The sequence below is a fragment of the Protopterus annectens genome, chromosome 10.part0, assembly GCF_019279795.1.
Source record: "Protopterus annectens isolate FY-2018-M chromosome 10.part0, PAN1.0, whole genome shotgun sequence".
In the NCBI taxonomy this organism is placed as follows: domain Eukaryota; kingdom Metazoa; phylum Chordata; order Ceratodontiformes; family Protopteridae; genus Protopterus; species Protopterus annectens.
The window spans coordinates 1184081374-1184102733 of NC_056744.1; the positions used below are offsets into that span (position 1 = coordinate 1184081374).

The window sequence follows — 21360 nt, forward strand, 5'->3', positions numbered from 1 at the left end:
GGAGATGCATATTTTTCTTAGCTTAGTAGCTAGAAATTGACAGGGTGTCAGAAGTGTACTAAGTTGAAGATGTCAGAAGAGGAAAACCTATGACTTGTAGTAGACTATTTGATGTGCTGAGTGTGTATCTGCTGTTGTCCGCAAATCATCTGCCTTTACTGATGCATCAATTAAATATCTGCTTGGAAGTTTAGTTATTTTTTTCTACATTTATTTTTGATTTTTGTTTACCCGGAAAGTCCGACAGGGCCACAGGTACCCATTTTCAGCAGACGTCTGGGGAGGAAAGTCCCAGTACATATAAATTACATAGCACATTATGTATACAAAGGTAGAATGTTTGATAAATTGGCTACACAGTAATTATCATCTCCTTACATATGCATTCACTAGCTCTAAACTAACTCTGAAATAGGCAGTGTATATTTCATTAAGTAGCCTGAAGATAGTGCAATACAGTTCAGACAGGCAAGTAACATAGAATTATTATATGTTGTCTTGTGTCAAGTAACAATGTGTTGTTGAAAAGATCATGAGCAGGAGATAAGGAAAAGAGGAAAAAGAAGTGTTAGATAGTGTTATAATTTGCAATAGGTAAATCCGGGAGTAAAGTTTTTAGTAAAGTGAGAAGTTAGGTTAGATAGAGTGATGAGGTTGAGGTAGTAAAGCACAGAGAAGCTAGATGGGGGGATAAAAATAAAAAAAAGAGAACGGTTCATGGAGAAGGCTAGAAGAGGAAAAGATGAAATTAAGAAAAAAGGTGGGGGGATAAGTTCGAGGACTATTTTGTTGGGTAATCAGTGTGGCTGCTGGGGAGGATAATCGGAGACATTTGCATTCAGTGTTAATGAACAGGAAGGTGCCTGGCTATGCAATTCTATGTGAAAAAGCATGTTTGCATAACATTTGTGTTATTCCTTCTCTGTGCTGCTTCTTCAGAGGTGGAGAAATGGCTTTTACTGGAAGAATTGAATGAATCCTGATTATTACCTTCATAGGTCCCCTGATAAAATGATTGACTCTGCTTCTACTGCATCACTTAGTTAAATAAAAAGCAGATTGTAACAGACCGATTCCATTTAGAAGTTGAGGAGAGAGTGTTCAGTTGTTGGCTTACCTGAGGCTTTTGTCATCTGCTGAATATGTGAGGGACGCAGAGAGAGATGGTAGGTGAGGGTCCAAGTAACTGGCTAAGCAGCATTTATTACACAAGATGAAGAACCAATAACTTTGTGTTGTAGTTAGGACCCTGCTGTTGCATAGAAGCAGAGACAGCATCTAAACACATTTGCTAAATTGATGGATCAGATCCACTGCACAGCAATTGTGCATCAGGTAGTGTTTTGGATGACTTCATGTTGTAATTGGACATTCCATATTACTTTGACCAGGTCCTCCCTAGCTGATACAGAATCTTTGTGAGGTAGGGTTTGTGCATAATGTTAACAATTGCTTAAGGTTTAGGAAGCAGATTCTATGTAGAGAATTTTGCAGTTTTTGTCTCACTTGCTGGGATCCAGAGCATGACATGCCTAACTGACCCAGTGCTCTTATTTTGACATGCAGGATGATCAAGCAGCAGGCCAAGTTCCTTTAAAAATACATTCACAGAGATCTTGTGGCTGACCTAAGCTTGTCATGTTGTCCACACGTGCCACTTTCATCTTTCCCAAGAAGAACAAAGAAAATTGTTGAAAGGACAAGAGACAGGAGGCTGACAACACCATATCAGTATCTCATATCCTCCATATGTTCAAAGGTACTTTTGCAGCCTACACAGATGACCCCTGCTTTGGCTGAGGCTTTTTCTGTGACGGCCACTATATTGTATGGCTCCATTATGTCGTCATGAATGGACTCTTCCTTGTTATCAGTCAGGTCTTGGCCTCCAGCTGACAAGTAATAATTTCTGAGGGGAAAGATAGCTTCCCGCATGGATGTCTCAGCAGAATGCCCAGCAGTTAAAGGCCTGAGCTGTTAACAAGCTGCTTGCTGTTATTTGTACAGTGTTTGAGTCTTTCCATCTATTTGCCTGCTGTGTGTCTCTGAGCAAGTCACTTGACCAGCCAGTGCTCCAGGGTCACCACTGAAAAGGGACACTTGGGCTCAGTAGGCTTAACCAGTTATCAAATGCTTGTTCTGTACCACCTAGGGAAGGATGTAGAAACAAGGCACGAAGTGTTTTCTACATTCTCTTTCTTGAGTTAATATTCCAGAAGCAATCATTAGTTTTAATTGCAATTGTCTTCTTTTTTTCTTCTCCGTTTTAACTTTTGCAACTCTGAGCATAAAGTGAAACAGCACACCAGAATAACTCCTTCACTGGTGATATTTTAAACACAGGTTGTAAGCTACATTAAAAAAAAATAAAGATGGGTTTCCAGCCTTAAACTCAGAAACTATGCGTTCATAGTGACACTGGACCACAAATCGCCAGAATGCAAATGCTATCAGTTTGGGGTGCACTGTAATGTGGAGAAGGAAAATGTATGAGATGGAGGAGGAGATTGAAACTAGACATGTCTAAATGAGTTTATAAACCTAATATGCGTTTGTTAATGAATGACGCTTTACATTTAGGTGGGTTTGCATGCTGCATGAGCTCTGTATGCTGCTGTGTTGTCAAATGAGATGTAATCCAAAATACCTGAAATAAGGACTTTGCAGTGTTTGTGAAGTTGTTGAAAAACTACTCTGAATTCTAAACAGGGTAGATTTACAGCAGAAAAACTGCATGTATGCATTATATCCAGTCCCCTCATTAGCATGCAGTTGCTTATGCTAACAGTACGTGATTCCTTAGCATGTTTCTAGAGTCCTGCAAAAGTTTTGTAATTTGTGCAGTATGTTTTATTTATCAGTAAGAAATATTTTACATTAAAACAGGTGTACATGACTTGCAGTAAAATTTCAGAAGTACAGATGTTTAAAATCTAAAATTATGCATAACGTGACTTTATATATTGCATAAGTGAAAACAAAAATGGGTCCGCAAAGTTAAACATCCAGAACTGTCCTTGATGTCTTCCAAAAGTTGTATGGTCTTAAGCTGTGGAAGCTGAAAGTGTAAGTACAAGGGAAACAACAGGCATCTTCAAGTCCTTCGAGGGCTTTGAAGAACACAGTTATTCACATAAACACAGTTTTCTCTGAGCACATGTAGCTACACTTTCAGCTTGGGAAGTGGAAACAAAACCAACCAGGGATGTTATGTATTATTTATAAGAGAGTGTTGGAGCTGTCTGTCTTTCCTGAGTGAGATAGTCCTGATGAATCATGTATACATCATATTTTATCATCCTCTGTGCTGGGTAATTTCTCTTCACTGAAAGGAAGACCTGGCTGAAAATTTCAAAAGCAGTATTCTGTAGAGGTCCTGGGATAATATGGATTGGAGCTGTCAGTCATGTTTGCATAACCCTGCCTCCAGAAGCATAACCATCAGATCACTCAGCCAGTTGTTCATGAAGGAAACTGCTGCAATGGCTCCTCTTTTATGATTTCTGTAAGACATTTGTAAAGAAAAACATTTTCTGAAGCATTAGAGTAAGTGAAATGTTTTATTAAAAGAATTATTGTAATGCTTCTGTGTCTCATTAGTATGTACATTTTTGTGGACAGTTGCAATTTTTAGTTTTTTATTTTACCTTGTAAGAGTTTATACTGTTTATAATGCTGTCTCTCTGTTTCAGTTATTGAATTATGTGGTTTTGATTTACTTACAAGCCTTTGTGATCTTGTTTTGACTGTTATAGAAATATTCTGAATTTTGAAATCTGCAGTTCTAACATTGAAAACTTTCCTTGATGGATTATTAATTGGCCCATCTCTGCAAGTCACATTTTTTTAATAAGCCTGTTGGTTTGTAAGTAGATGCTAGTTAAAATGATGTAGGAGCTGCAGTATTCTAGACCAGTTACCCCTGAGCTAGGAACATTTGCAAGTGAACAGACATGTTGGCTCTAACAGAAAATAATTGTTTGCAGTAACATATGGATGAAAGAATTTCCATAACTGTGTCTGGTAAAGCAGCTCAGATGGAAGCCTCCTACATATCCTTACAAAGCATGTTTAGGAATTTTTTGTAAGTGACATCTCCAAGGTTGTAGAGTGCACTGGATGTTGTTTAATGTATGATCTGAAATGATGTACAGATCAGACAATGAACTGCATGAAGATTACTTAAATATAGTTAGTAGAAGTACTTTGAGTTGCTGGACGTGTAGGAGTTCTGTGAGTAATGTTGAAGTTTCCATTAGCAAGAAAAAGTGAAGTAATCATTGAACAGTGAAGTGAAAGAAGAGCAGTAGATATAATGTATTCTCCGGGAATGTTACTGCAGAACAGTTGGGGCAGACCTATGCCATTTTGTACTTTAAACAGTACAGAAGACAACAAGGTCATTCTGGCAGTGCTGCGTCTTAACACAGATTTAAGTTCAAAGAATCTTGTATCATATGCTGCGTGTGTGTGTGTGTGCGCGTGGGTGTGTGTGCGCGTGGGTGTGTGTGTGTGTGTGTGTGTGTGTGTGTGTGTGTGTGTGTGTGTGTGTGGAAAAGACATTAATTCAGATGATTTCTGCATTAGTGGGTATTCAGATGTATAAGCCCCGTTCCACACTATCCACAGTGTGATACACTAGTGGATAGAACCATATAAACAGTGAAACATCTCAAGAAAAAGAGCAGTAGCAAAACCTATGTATTGCTATCTTCCACTTTTGCAGTGTTGAAACTCCATGTAAGGTCTCAGCCTCACTGCGGCTGCTGCAGTTACTGGGATGAAAGTTGAAAAGCAGATTTTTACTTGCTTCATTGACCACGTCGATGCCTAAAAATTGCTACAGAGTAAAGGAAACGTTGAATTTAAGTCGGCAGAGGCAAAAATGCTATTATGCTTAGAAATGCAGAAGGTGACCAGATTGATAGGTCGGAGTAAGAATGCTAAAGCCATATGATAGTTTACAGGCTGAAGTGACTTGTAAAACAGCCAAACCAAGATCATGTGTTGTTTTGGGGAAGATAGAAAGCTGTTTAGGGGAACAAACATAACTTGCCAACCGGTATTGTCACAAGTAAACAGAGACCGAGAGAAGGGATAGTCAAGAGATGGGGAAGGAGGCACATCTTGTTATGTCTTCAGGTAAAGCTTTAGTGCAGCAAGAATTACCACCAATTAAAGTAAATTTGTATGTCCAAAGTGTAGTCCTATCATATATTCTAAAATTGGAAAAAATGGTGAAAACACAGGCAGGCATATCTACTGTGTGAGAGCTAATCATGATACTGAGGAGTAAAAAGCTGCATTCGTTAAAATATCTTGATATTGGGAGGGTGGCCTTAGGGAGGTAGGGAGGTTGGCCTAATGGTGAAGGTGTTTGCCTTACAAACACAAGGTGCAGGGTTTGAATCTCATAAGGGATAATTGGCTAGGCTTAAAATGGCTGACAAGGGCAGTTAGCTTAGTACTAATCTATGAACCTACTATACACAGAGGTATGTTATTTTCATGTAATGGTTAACGTGTTTGCCTTACAAACACAAGGTGCAGGGTTGGAATCTCACAAGGGATAATTGGCTAGGCTTAAAATGACAGTTAGCTTAGTACTAATCTGTGAATCTATGAATCTACTATACACAGAGGTATGTTATTTTCATGTAAAAAGCTCAGGGCACACTTAGTGTAGAGCGAAAGCTAATTTAAAATGGCCATGGTGATTACTGTACATACTTCTCAGTCTGTAAATAAAAGAACTCTAGACAAAGCTAAAAATAATGGTGGGACACAGGCCTAAAAATAGAGGTACTTTTGAAATACTCATATAAATGTAGAAAGTTGATGGAAAAGCATGTTTTGTGTAAGTACACATTTTCTGAAGGTTACAAAGTGTGAAATTCAAATGTTTGCATTATGTAGGGACTTTAATCCACATTTTGCCTGCAAAACAGAAATTTTATAAGGAAAAGACCAAAAACATGAAGCAAAAATCTAGACATTCTGTGAAAAATCTGGATAGCTGAGAGGTATGCTACTGCATTCTATGTCCTTGACCATAGCTGTCAATCTTCCATCTCCAAAATATGGAACACTACCCCACTTAATGTGGAACAATGGGGGATAATGTGGAGTACTTACTGACTTCTGGGAAAACTAGTCATACACCAATACACAGGTCCAGTGCTTCCTGGAATTCATCAGTTCCAATGCACTGGACCAGCTCATTCTTATCCCCACTAGAGGAAGCAACATCCTTGGCTTCGTTATTACAAACATGGGCAACCGTTGCTCTACACCAGTAGTCAATTCCTCCCTGGTTAGATCCGACCACAAACTAATCACCATGGAAATCCACATCTTATCCCCCAAAGTAACCACCATGAAAAACTTCTCTAAAGCTGACTTTGGGCTCCTAAAAACAGAAGTGGCTAACTTCACGGCACCCATGCCAATGGAAAATAGATGCATGACCGGTGAATCATACACCAATCTACTGTACGAACACACACAAAAATGCATGGAACTAGCCATACCCAACAGAACCAAGACGCTGTCCTCCAAAAGAAGGAAGCCAATCTGGTGGTCCCTTGCCATTAATAAACTCTACAACAGAAGGAAGAAACTGTTGCAGAAAAAGATGACGTCCCAAGACTGGAAAAACTCCCTTATCAGCCTCAACAAAAAGTTGAGATCCCCCATCAAAACCTCTAAAGCCAGCTATGAAGGCAGAATTGTGGCTGACACTAAAAACAACCACACAGCCTTCTATAGTTATATCAAGAATATCCATGGTAATACCCAGGTTTGCTCTGAGTTACTGCACAATGGTTCCTCCTATACTGAACCAACAGATATTGCCAACATACTGGCCGACAGATTCAGTGCCAACTTTACCCCTCTCTCCCTCCCCTAAAGGACCAATCACAATACCGAAGAATGCCAGGCACCCAGCATTACTTCAGCACAGGTTAAAGCTGCATTGTCCAAGGCCAAGAACACAGCTTTCATGGGATCCAACAGTATCTATCCTTGGATGTATTCTACATGAACTACAAAGTGAACTGGCACCACATCTGTGTGCCCTGTTCAGTCACAGCCTCACCTCAGGCTTTGTCCCTACCGAATGGCGCACTGCTACAGTCATCTCTATCCATTAAGGGGGAGTGACTGCAGACCCCGGGAATTATCGCCCCATTAGCCTGACGAGTCTGATATGTAAGGCTATGGAGCGCATCATCATCATGGACCTAATTAACAAGGATATAGGGAATCTCCAAACTCTAGATCCCACACAGTTTGGTTTTGTGAAAGGTAGACCATGCCTTCTCAACTTATTTGACTTCTTTGAGTCAGTCACCTGAGATGTGGATGAGGGTAAGGCAGTTCATACAGCCTACCTTGATCTGGCCAGGGCCTTTGATACCATTCCCCACTCAGGAATTATTGATAAACTCACCAAACTTGGCATCAACCCCTATATCACTAGGTGGGTTGCAAATTGGCTCACAGATAGAGCCCACCATGTGAACATAGTGGACTCCCAAGTCAGAATGCCGACCAGTCATGAGTGGAGTCCCACAGGGATCGGTCCTGGATCCTCTCCTGTTTGGCATCTACTTCTCAGAAGTCCAGGCCAACACAGAGGGACTCTGGCTGACCAAGTTCACAGATGACTACAAGCTAGGAGCCATTCTCAACTCCCCAAGTGATGTAGACATCCTACAGAAAGGTCTCACTGAGACCAATGACTGGTGTCGAAACCATGGCCTTAAGCTTAATGCCAAAAAATTCATCATCATCCCCTTTGGAAAAAACTAATTTCCCAGTAATTACCACATCAATGGGAGCCCACTGAACACTGAAGGCATTATAAGAGATCTGAGGACACAGGTTGCAGCAACCTCTCCTTTGACCACCACATTGCCACTGTGGTCAGAAAGTCCTACGTGGTACATCTCATTACCAAGGGTTTTGCATCCAGGAAGAAAGAGGTCATAACCTCTCTCTACTCTTCCCTCATTAGGCCAGTCATTGAGTAGAATGCCCTATTTGGCATGTACCTCGCTAGATACATGCAACAGCTGGAAAGGCCACAAAAGTACCTCATGAAGAGGATCCTAGGCCTTAAACAGATGTCCTGCACAGACAGACTCAAAAAACTCCAGCTATTCTATGTCTCATATCCCCTACTTAGAGGAGATCTCTGCTTGACTTACAAAGCCATGTCTGACCCATCTCTGTTAGAAGTGCTACATTTAAAAAAATCACAATCCCTCCGCACCACATGCTCCAGAGACCTTAACCTCATTACCATAATCAACAGAACATGCTGGGGGACAGGTTCATAACCCAGAGATTACCCATGCCATGGAATAGTCTTCCCATGCATGTCAGCAGAGCACCTCACTGGCCCTCTTCAAGAGAAATCTTGATGAGTGGATGGGAAATGGAAAGTTCACCCCAGGGATCACTCCAGTGGCTTTACTTGATAGAGGCACTGGGAATCGACGTCGGACAGCATGATGCCAGGGCACTTCTATGGGCTAGGTTTGTAAAGGCTCCAGGGTCATTAGCCTAGTACACACCTATGAACAACGTTTTAATGACTACAACTAGGAAGCTGACATCATGGTTAAAATCTGTTATTTTTTGTACTTAAGAAAAGTTCTTTTTGATAATATTTACCATGGCAGTTAGTTTAAACAGTTTTTAATGAGCCTGTGACAGACCCTTTCAATGTGGAATACAGACTTTTTAAGACTCAAACTGAGGAACGTTCATCTTGAGGAAGTACATTAAAGAGGTGTGTCCAAAACTGTAAGTAGAACATAAACACAAGGATGTATCTCCAAGTTGGTGCTAACCTTGATTTCAGTCTCTCAAAGACCTTAATGTAGGGAAATTATCCCTTTTTCAATAGTTGAGTACACTGTCTGTTAATACAGATCAGTAGTCCAAAACCAGTGAACAGAACAGTGTGTGTGTGTATATGTATATGTATGTGTATATATATATATATATATATATATATATATATATGTGTGTGTGTGTGTGTGTGTGTGTGTGTGTGTGTGTGTATATATATATATATATATATATATATATATATATATATGAGTCTAGGACTAATGATCACCTACACATTTCAATGGAACTGAAATGGGCAAGCACACTTTTGTGAAACTAAGCTAAAAAAACAAAGAAAAAACATGAGAAAATGGCTTTTTCTGTGATCGCGGCACAGTGGGGTTAAGGGAATATTCTCTTTTCCCCACTGTAGTGCGATCTTGGAGTGAGAATATAAAAGTGGGTGGGTGCGTGGGGGCTTGCCCCTCTGCATAAACGTGATAACTGTTAGTAAGTGTGCTCGACCGTTTCAGTTTCGTTGAAACATGTCGTTGGTAATTAGTCCTAGAGCCATATATTATATATATATATATATATATATATATATATATATATATATATATTTATGTTTTAAGTAAAAAGGAATGTGACATATGAATATGTAGCTTTAAATGCTAATCAGCTATCAACAGAATGCTACATGTTATATGGTGCACTTTGTTTTAGTGTGTTCACTGTGAGTAAAGACCATGTGAAGGTACATTGAGTACATCCAGTCTATTGTAGGTTCATAGGTAAGCACTTGGCTAGTTGCCTTTGTGGGTCATTTTAAGCCTGGCCAATTTCCCTTAAAGGTGATAATCAAACCCTGTACCTTGTTGTTTGTGAGGTAAACACCATAATCATTATGCTTACCCCCAACCCTAAGCCACTTGTAAAGACTTATTGAAGCAAGACTGTGTGTGTCAAGCTAATTAGCTTTTCAAAATGTAAGTGTAAATTGATGTCAGTCATTTAAAGTAGCATTACATACTCCCACAAAATAAACTTGCATTGTGTTTCCTTATTTAACCAAACAGAGTATGTTCATTCAATATTCTGCTGTCTCAGTTAATTACTTCAGCTGCTTCTGTCTGGCAGGTAGCACAGAGTTGTAAAGCTCTGACCACTTAATAGGCTGCTTCATTTGGGAAGGGTATAGAGTTTGAATCTTTCCACCTTCATTTGCATACTGTGTGACCTTGAGAAAGTCACTTAATCAGACAATGTTCTGAACTGTATGCCTAATAACTACCTATGAAACCTGTAAACCTAAGAGCCTATCTTTTATTTTTATAGAAGATTTTTCAAAACAAAAAGCTGAAAGATTCTGCTACATACTGTCCTAAGATGTTCTCCATCACTGTTTTCATCATTTTAAACAGTCTTTCTGTTATGTTTATCTGTACCTGGGTACTTAACTGTTTCACTGTTCTGATGTGGTATATCTGTCATCTGCAAGTACTTGCATATATAAATCCCATCAGAGGTACAGTCTATGAAAATGTTAGAAATAAATGTCTTACACTAATATCCCAAGCAGTTTGGGAAGGTCTGAACTTTGCAATTTTCCATCTTCCTTTTTATTTTTGCATCCACTGTACTGTCTGTAGAGAATACTGGATGTGTCAAGTGTGCCTGAAAATAACAATGAGTTAATTTTTGGCACCCCTACTGAGTGTGGAAGTGAAGGGATAAAAAGATAAAATCCACGCTAACAGCTGCTCTTCAAAAAGAACATGCCGGCAATACTGGCATACTTTGTTTTAGCTGACGTTGAATACTTTATGATGGAAAAACTTTGGCTGCCTGATCTCTGCAGTTCTGTCTACAGTTGACAGAAGAAAAGAAGATTGCTATTGTTTCGAGACTGTGCAGTCCACCCCTTCACCCATATATCTGTCATGTATGAAATGGTAAGTTGCATATATCCATGTGGCATGAGTTTCTCTCCTGCTGTACTGCTTCAGGAACCTCAAGGCCCTTGGTAAATCTCTATAGAGTGAGGAAAAATGAGACTGGGAGGGTGATAACCAGACCTCTAGTAAAAAAATAAATAAATAGCTGGCCTGAGTGGTGTTTGAAAAACTAGAAATAAAGCTCCTCATTAGTGTTATTTGTGGTTGTCAAATAGGCATCTAAGTGCTCTACGCCCACACAAGAAATTTTTGCCAGAAAAAGAAACTCCTTCATAATTATTTTTGTGTAATCAAATGTACCAAACACCTTGCTATTATGATTAACTTAAAAATGAGGTTCTTAGTGACACGTACATAGAGATATAAAATCCTTTTTAAAAGTGTATTTCTTTATCTGTGCTTAAATTGGTACATAAAAAGGTTTTGTGTATGTAGGGGAACCCCCATTACTGTGCCCTTCATGTGCAAACTAAACTTTCGTTCACATAGGTATATGGGTAAGACAGCACTCGAGCATCTCCAAGATGCTGTTTTCTCTGATCTGTCATATAACAAGGAAGAAATGGTTTCCAGTCTGAGTCACTGTTGACTTCTAATATAATGGGCATAAATGTCTGAAATTGCTGTATGTTATTAAGGTCCCATCTTAAATATTTTAATTTTAGAATCAGATTTCTGACGTCCCTGCTGTACAGTTTTGCACTAATGATCCAAAAGAGTTCCAACAAATACCCCATGTTTTGTGTAATTCTGCCTCACATTCTGACAGTCTGTGTCATTAGGGATGTTTCACCAAGGACTCATTAGGTTTCAGTATGTAGCAACATGCTGGTTTAATCAGTTTATCCAGTTACAGTTGTTTTTACTGACTTTACGAAATCCAGCTTGGAGTGATCTAATCAAGACTTGCATATTGTACCAACAGTAGTGAATGGGTGTCTTCTGCTTGTGAATTGCTCAGTATCTGTATCCTTTAACAGTTCATGGCACACATCACCCAGTAGTTATTTAGGGTTCAAATGCCCAAAGTGGGACATTTTTTTTACAGGAATGTGACATTCTGCAGGACAAACCTTACTCACAACCAGTGGAAGGAATAGGAATTCACTTTTTACCCCAAAATAAAAGCTCATATTTGTAGAATTTGAGTTGTATAACATTAAGGTGTTTGAGATGCTAAGTAATTGTCTTATACAGATATCTGAGAAAAATTAGGGAATGTGTTTTGTCCTAAAAATCTTAGGACATTTGCTTTTTTTTCAGGATACAGCTGACGAAATGCACATTGTCCTGCCTAAATAGGGATAGGTCTTAGTCCTGTATTTAACAAGAGGTAGGAACACTACATTTCCCCCTTTGTCAGATTTTTTTTATAGCAATCAAACACATTTATACCTTAGTCTGTTACCTTTTCATTGCTAGATGTTCATTGTTGATTATATATTTTCTCTTTTTCAGCTACCATGTTTAAGACTAATTTCTAAACCAGACTGATTGCACACAATTGTCAAAATGTACTAACTTTATTCTGAATGGAAAACCATTTTGAATGCAGATAGAAAAGTCCCAGCATTTTCAAAGCAAATGAGTCATTGTCAGTGTCAACACAGCTGAAACCCGAATTAACACTGTGTAGTGACAACGAAAGTAAAGCGATGGATCATAACTGCTAGGCAGCACATTAACACCTTCTTGTAACAATTGTGAAGCACCGAATTGGCCCATTAGTTCTGAGGGTAGTGGAACAGGGCTCTCTCTGCTAGGTCAGAGCTCTATGACCTGTTCTTTCCAGGATGGGAATCCCATTTGGCTGTCTGTTCCCCTGATGAGATGCAGGTAGTAGGAAGCAGGCCAGCCTCCTGTCCTTCCTGTTACCTAACCCCCGACAGGCAGCATCTCCCTAATTCCAACTCCTCAGTAGCTCATCCAGGCTCTGCCATTGCTTCTTCTTGAGATGAGGCATGTCTCTGCTTGTCAGGCTCCTCTTCACACTGCCAGTGTAAGATTTATTGTGACGGCATGGACTTGATAAGCTCAAACTTTTCCAGGTAACACCTATTGCTCCCACTAGGTGTCACCCTTGTGCGTGAGCAAGACCTGCCTTCCTCCATCCCAGATGGGCAAGTCAGCAGATACCACTCAGTCCCATCCTTTCTGTCCAGCTCCAAAAGCCACTGTTTGAACTCTAGAAATCTGCTGTGTAGTCAGGGCTTTGGCCCTGTATCCCACAGAGCTGTCTGCTATTGAAAGTAAAAATAAAGTTTTAATTGCATAACGAGTTTAAAGATATCAGTTTGAAAGTCCCGGTAACGTGTTGTAAAAGTCAGGACAGTCGGGTCAGTTAAACAGTGTTCGTATGAAAAATAGTTGACCACAAAGGGTGTAATGACTTTTTGTCCTGTAATCTGTTTCTTACTAATTTGCTGTTCATTAACTGTAACACCTCCTTGCTAATAGAATACTGTCAGACCACATGGATGGAAGTGAGTCGGCTGAAAGGCTGCTGGGAACTGACTACAAATTAGCTGAAGTTAGTGTAGTCATTGATGTGCCCTGTGCTGGTACTGAAGAACTGGCAAATGACATATGGTTCTGCCCCACCTTCTAGTACTCCTTTTTGATCTCTGTTAAGTTTGTTATTTATGTTAAATATTCTTCATTTTGATCACTGCTGCTGTAGCCTAAGTTGTATGGGTAATACCCTGCATAGGATGTAACAACTTTCCAGCTTCAAAAGCTTCAGGGCACGTTCTGTGCACCCAAACCATTAGCTTGAGCTGAGCTGGCCAAAAGACAAGTTTGGGGGCCGAATTCTTCAGAGCTTTCCTGCGACTGAAGAGTGTGCTCCTTTCGGGCTTTCGAGGATTAACAGTTGGCTTGTTCTGTTCTTTAGCTTGGCAGATAAACTATTTAGGGAATAACCTTTTACATATTATTTTTAATGTTTAAAATTACTTTCCTATTTGGAAAATATATTTTAAGCTAGGAATATATGTTTTATTGATTGTCATGAGACTACTGTACTTTTAAACTGGAGTGCACTTTTGTTTTTACAGTTTAAAAGTTAATGTAAACATTCTAAAACTTTTTTTCTGTGGAGAAACTGTGTTTAAATTAATTTTGGAGGCTGCAAAATGTATTGCAGCACTGTTTACTGAGTTCTTAATAGGAAAATTTACTTTTTTATCACTTTTTAAAATTTACTGGCTTGTGCTGCTTAGTTCCCCCAGGAAAAAAAAAACATTTTTGGCTTGACCATGGAGCAAACTATTGTTCCTACAGCCTCAAAAAGAAAAAAAAAATAACTAAACAGCCTTTGCCTCAGGTGGATGACTACTGTGGCCAAACCTGGTTTCTTTGACCACTCATTGTTTTCCCTAGATCTATCTGGTGGTCACCATGTCAGTGATAGAAAAGGGGTTAGCCATGTCCTCTGTGTCTGAGTCTGTTCACTGGGCAAGGGAGAGATACTTTTGTGTTTTTTATTTTTTCAAATGTTATGTCTAAAAGTAAGAGAAGGTCTTCTAAGAACTAAGCCAACATGGGAATGGAGAAAGGAGATTCTGATGATAGGGATAATTGCAATTAGGGATACAGACAATAGGCAAGAAGGGACAGGAATATATTGGAGAAAACTGGCAAAGGAACCAAGGTTGTTGTGTCTTTCAGCTTTTCCCAGTTAGGGGTCGCCACAGCGGAACTCCGGTCCGCTAATGATTGGCAGTAGAATTTTACGTGCTTGCCGGGCCTAACGCACAACCTTCAATGAAGGAACCCCCATTCACGCATGTCGCCACACAGAAGACGCTCTAACTGAGAATTGAACGGGCAATGTCTAACTGTGAGGCGACAGCAAATAACTAGACATAGTATTGCCTTGCTAAGTCTAATTATGCCAAAAAAGCAATTACTAGAAAATGAAAATCAAAGTCTAAACCAACTTTACTAGAAGTAGTGACTATAGTAACCGAGATCAAACGACTGGAACTGGGATCCTTAGAAAAGGGTAGGAGCAAACTACATAGGAAAAAATGGGAAATGTGAGAGGAGGAATGAGGTTTAAATGAAAGTAGGATCTGAATAAGCTTTGTAATGGTTGACTAACAGTGCCTGGATATGTTAAAAGTATTAATGTACAATGTTTGCAGCTACAGTTGTGTTGGCACAGTTTTAAATGTATAATGTTTGCAACTGAGATTGTGTCTCTATGGTTTCTTTTCATTAAATGTAACATGGCCTATGTCATGCATGATAATTTAATAAAGATGTTTCTTGTTTAAAAAAAAAAAAAAGGTCATGTCTAAACATTGTTCCAATTCTTGCCCTTTTATTTTAATTCAAAGGATTCAAGGATTGGATCCTTCAGAAGATGGCTTGCAGATGACTGTTTCTAGCATTAATTTTTTTTTGTAGCTGGACAGTTGAGAGCTACAGTCAGGAAGAAGATGAGTTCCATTGAGGTTGATGATTGCATACTGTTGTGTTATGGTTCTGTGAGTAATTCTGCCAGGGAACCATAAGAGTACATTCTACTAGAACAGTGACGGCTGAATTTTTTATGGAGGTGTCTGCTATTGCTGCTGAAGTATCTGCAGTGTTGATGGTTCTGTACATTTAGGAAACATCACAAACTACTTACATTTAGTGTGCACTGAGTGACATTGCTGGTTTTGTCACAGCTTTTGCCTTAAGAAGATTGTCTTGTTTTCACTTGGCTTCTATAGATATAATTTGGTATTTCTTCTAAGACTGGCTTGGTTAAGGCAGGAACAGTGAAACATTATAATGCAGCTGTGTGAGATACTTTCCATTGAAGTAGAAGTTTGATTTGCCCATGTCTTCACAGTGGATTTTCTCCCTCTTTCTCTGTGTTTGACCACCGTGACAATATGATGGATAAGCCTTATCTTACTCATGTTCAACCACTACAACAAATGATGGATTTGTCTTTTGTCTGATGTAGCTCCTAATGGCAAACTGTTGAGCCTGTAGAATTTATATCTTGATCTGAGCCCTTCATTTGAATTTACACCCTACTGAATATATTAGTGGATTTTGGTGCTCTGCACCCCAGGATTGCTCGCTCCACAGAGAGAGCGAGAGAAACAACTTCTTCATATACAGCAATGGTTAGGCAAGCAGTAGAGGCTGACCTGACTTGATATTTGAAGTTAATGGATCCTTCTTGCATGGGATGTTATGATATATCTATCTTTTGATAGTTATGAGAGTGTATTGTATGGCCTTTGATTCTGGTATGCCTAGTTTAGTCTGACTGCATTATGCTTATGTACAGTCAGTTATATGCAGAGGAATATGTTTCATTAATGCTTACGAAAATTTTGAAGACTAAAGTAGGTTTCCAAACACATGCTAAATCATACTTGTGTGAAAGTTGTGGTTGTAGTACATTCATCAATTAGCTTTTTCCCAAGGTGAGGCAGTTCCACAGTTTATTTTATTAAGTAAAGGAGCAATGATGGGGGCAGACTTTGCCCTCCACATGAAAACAACATTGGTGCTAATGTGTCGTGGAAATCATATTTTCACTGCTGTTTTCTCTGCTCATTTATAGGCCTAGAATATGGACGGAGGAGGCTGCCTACAGAGTGAGCTGTGTTACCCAAATGAGTACCTCACACATTTGTACTATTTATGTGACATTGCATTGTTTTTAAAATGTGTAGGAGTAGAGAGACTGGTACTGTTTGTGATTGGTCCCTACTCCAGGCCAGCAATCAAGGAGACTCAGTCCTCACCACTGAGTCCGGTGAAGGACAGTCACTAAGAACAAAGTTGGATTCACACAGTATTTTTGGAAGCAGCTCCCTGCACCAAGCACAGTTTCCCTTAAGAGCACACAGGGAGCATGCTCCAGAACTGGGGCTGGACTCTCTTTCTTTTTCCAGACCCACACAACTCCACGCTGACAATTTTGAAGCTCTGTGTCCCTGTTCCCAGTAACTAACACACCCACACTTGGATATTTGAGTTTCACACATGCATATACACACATGAGAAAAGCTGGAACAGATTTACTAGCTGTGCCCCTTACTTACTGTTCAGACTCTGTGGTAGTCATGTTGCCACCAGTCAGCTACCCTAAGGCTCTTACAAAGGGTACCCAAGTGGACTGTATAAAGTTAATACTAATAGAAATGGTATGGCGTGACCAAATCAGCAAGGCTTTCAGGAGCAGCCACAGTGTCAGTAAAATAAACATAAGTACTCTCAAGATGTTAAAAGCATTCTCGAAAGGACCAGCTGCAATGAAAAGTATTGAAATATTTAATGATAAATAATAAAACAGAAAACAGGAGAATACTGAATACAATAAACAGAGTTTCAACCACAGATATATAAAAAAAATAATACAGTTGAATAGTTCCTCACAGATGCAGAAAACAATCCTAAACTATTCTCACTAAATGTCCCTGACCAGTTAAAGCATTACTGTTCCCTGACTACTTGCTTAAGCAAGGCAAGCTGATGTGGACGGAGTGTCTTTATACAGCAAAAGTCATATGATGTCTCTCCCTGTCTGTGTGGATATGTGAGATATATATCCTGGCAGAAGTCTTTCCTGTCAGATTCTAAAGAGCGGCTGAGAGGGTTCCAAAGAAACCAGCGGCTGGCTAGAGGATGACATCATCTCCGGTCACCTGACTCTAGTACAGTACACGCACAGAGCTTTGCTAAGATCTGTGGCAGCATCTGAAAGCTGTAACACAATTTCAAGCTTTCCACCTTTCCAGGGTTCTCTGATAAAAGTACACATTTGATGAGTTATAGCAATGCAACCTAATATACATGCATGCATTCTTTCTGTCCTGCAGGACCTACTGTTGATGCATTTTTTAACACAAGTAACTTTACAAATATATTTTTAACTCAAACATCTGTACAAAGAAGTGTGATAGTCAACATAAAATTAGTTTGTGATAGTGAGCAGAACATAAAATTATTTACAAAATTCTAGCTAGCTATGCTAGCATATGTACACATGTGCTGCCCAACTCTCCCTGGCACTGAAGGCACTGCCTCTTAACATCACACTAGCACCAGTCTGATGATTAGGTGGATAGATATAATTTTACAACAGGCCTTGATTTAGGAGGTAAGCACTGTTAAGTGTTTGAAAGGTGTAGCAAGAACTTTTAATTGTGCCTGCTCGAGGGTATATATATAGCTATGCATCTTTTAGTCTCTGAGATTGCTTTTCTAGTTGTATTTGTATGTAAAATGGCTTTAATGTTAAAAAGTGCGCAGTCTGTTATAACATTCATACAGAAATTTCGCAATTGTTTTAAAGATATTAAAAATGAAATGCAAATAAAAGGTGTCAACACATTTAAAAGCAAATAATTAGATTAATTGAAGGAATAGCAGTGTACCCCTGAACTGCTAGGATTTAGGTCCTCTGATTTAACCGTGCCTCACCTAGATTTATAATATTCCTCATAATAGCAGACCTGTTTATGAGTCCATACTTTATTCATTACATAAAGTAAGCCTGAACAAAGATTCCCTATAACTATCTATATGGGGTCTAGTATATAAAGACCTTCTACTGTGAAAAATAATTCTGTATCACCCTGGTGATTTGTAATGCTTGGAAGCTGAAAAGTATGCCAAGCAAAATAATTCATTTATTACCTACATTCTTTAAAAGATGCTGTTTTACTTGCAAAAAGTTTAGTAGGCAAGATGTCAGAATTTAGTCTTGTGGGCTGCTTCAGCTAATTTGTTTACAGGATTTTTATGTTCTGCGTGTAAGGGTTAGACAGGAAGCAAGTTAAAAACAGCCAAGTGAAGAGTCTTGTTCAAATTCTCAAGCAGTGCTCCAGGGTTAGCAATTGAAACAAAGTCTTATTAAAAGTATAGGTGCCTTTGGGATATGAACTGCCAGGAAAGGAAAGTAAAACAGATTAGTCATGATCCAATTCAACGCAATGACTGAGCAGTGTAAAAACAAAGAAAAACAATACTTTGTTCTGCACATAAATGAGCATTTTTTCTGTTATATTGTTAACCATTTTCAGATTTGTGTTTTGTTTTTTATTTTGCTTTGAATGTCATTCTGGATTTATATGCCTGGTTTAACACTCTACAGTAGTTTGCTCATCTAAGGGAGTGTTGTTTGATGAAATTGAAGTCAAATATATATGGATTAAGAAACCGTTTTTTTTCCCTCACCCAGGACGGATGGACGTCGCTGGTCCCTGGCTTCTCTGCCGTCATCTGGCTATGGCACCAACACACCAAGTTCTACAGTATCAGTAAGTATATTCATTAAGGTGTTTCTCAGGTTATACTGCCTGACTGAGCTTGAACATCTACAGGTAAAACTGTAAAGCTCCGTTAGAAATAGAAATAAGCCATGATGCATTGCTTCTTTTAATAACATGTAATTACTCATTCAAAATATTATTTTTTTATCTTTATCCTTTTTGCATTTGTTGCTTTTGGCAACCTTTTACCTGCTGATCATCTATTTCCACAATCCATTGCATCCCTAAACCCACCTTGGTGGTACTGTGAGCTTCTTGCTCATTGACATGCTTCCATGAGGAATACTGTTACAGACTTGGGTGAACTCACCTTCATCCCCCCACCCCTTTTAGCTTGTTCTATGGGAGACTGGTGTACACAACTCCACTGGCATGCCAGGTTTTTAAAAGGGGTATGGGAGGGACTGCCATAACCCTCCTTTCCAGGCAAGTATGCTGACATATAAGCTATGAGTGTCTCACCCACACCATCCATCTTTAGCAAATTTCAGAGGTACTAATCAATCTAATGTTGTCTCATTGCAGTCAGGGCTTTATCTCTCTACACCTAAGAGCCACAGCATTTTTATCTTTATTCTTGCAGTGTAGTAAATTTATTTATTTACATTTGTTTACTGGGATATTCCGACTGGGCTAGCAGCCCATTTTCAGCAGAGGCCTGGGGGAAAAAGCCCCAAGGAAAATAATGACAAAATTGTAAAATACAACAGCCAAAGATAGCAATACACAGCTTAAACAGAATATATAACATGTAAGGAATTAATATTATTAACAGACATAATGCGGTTAAAATGTACACAGAGTTTAACGATACCAACATGTCTGGCAGTTACATGGTAACTCAGCAGAGTAAAAATGTAGAAAGGAAAAGTGTTGAGGGTAAGAAGGGATTTATTAAAAAGGAACAGTTAGTAATATTGAAGAAGGTTAGAGAGAAGGTTAAGAGGAGAACTGATAGTAGGAATCCGTAAAGGCCAAGTGAAGCATGAGAAGACATAAAGATATTCAGGAGAAATACAGGAGCAGAGCCAGTTAATATTTAGATGTTCTTTAAGGATGAGTTTGAATTTGGCGTAGTGTGGGTATTTAATATATGTTGGGGAGTGCTGTTCCAAACTTTTGCAACTTGATTTACAAATAATCACCAAAAGAATTGAAGCATTTCTTACGTTTTAGAAGTAATTTGTTGGATGAGCAGGTGGTACGGGTTAAAATATCCCTGCATTATCCTTTGTAATGTAGTCTGCACACACAGTAGGCTTTTGCCTTAGTTGAGGTTTTATTTTCCGGTGTTGTTAATGTCCTCATTACCTTTGTAAACTATGAAAAATGCATTAATTATCTTCATTTCGAAAGTCCTCGTTCTGCTTCTGAGTTTGTTCAGATAGTGACGGTAGCATTGTTTATATTTTAAACTAAGCACAATAAGAAATAATAAAGAAGATGAAAAAGATTCGCTAATGGAAAAAATTGTTAGTTAAATGTTCATGTGACTTTGGTTGTGAACATCCTTTTTTTACTGAATAGCGGTTTTAATTGTAATTACAAAAACTGAGTAAAGGGTCCCGTGCATAATTATATAAGATAAACTTAAATCAAGCAAGTATTATGAAGGAGAAAAGCAACAAACACAGTTAATGAAGTACTGGGATGAGTATAGAAAGACATCACCAGCAGAAAGCAAAGTCTTATGCTAGGAAGACATTATGTGGAGTATAGTTTGCAGTTTTGGGACCTCACTTGTAGCAATTCAGTGCACTGCACAAAAATAACGCCTAAAAGCCTTAGAGACTCGAGATCTTATATGAAGTCTTGAAAAATGAAGTCAGAAAGGGGTGCTTCACTGAACAGAATCTGAACAGTATCAACAGAGCCTAAATGGACACTGCATTTAAAAAAACAAGATGTATACGAGGATACTTAGAGTGTAGGGATGCAGTCACAATAATTCCACACAAATGGCTAATAAGACTGATACCAAGTAAACCCAACAGATCATAAACAGATAAGTGTAACTCTGAATTGTGGTTGCCTCTGTACATTTAGTAAAATAATCAGCTAGCAATGTCATAACTATAAACACTTTGAGGAGAAGGCTTTCTTCAGATACAGACATGTTTAAATACCTTTTGAAAAACACTGAATAGCCAGTAAAGTTCAGGAATAACATCCACTAATTTCATTTGTAAAACACACCTAATTTTGGTTTCCTGATATCTTTAAGCCATAAAGGAGTCATAAATGAAAATGTATCATTCAGATAATGC

The 21360-nt window shown here is 38.8% G+C and overlaps 1 protein-coding gene across 7 annotated transcripts in view; it reads left to right on the forward strand.

Moving 5' to 3' along the window:
* MAST2 (microtubule associated serine/threonine kinase 2) overlaps nucleotides 1-21360 on the forward strand; it is a 2532505-nt gene that overhangs the window by 1872788 nt on the left and 638357 nt on the right. For all 7 annotated transcript variants that reach the window (XM_044085935.1, XM_044085937.1, XM_044085936.1 and 4 more), the window contains one exon: nucleotides 19003-19081. In XM_044085935.1, the coding sequence (XP_043941870.1) occupies nucleotides 19003-19081 (79 nt within the window). The remainder of the gene's footprint in view (nucleotides 1-19002; nucleotides 19082-21360) is intronic.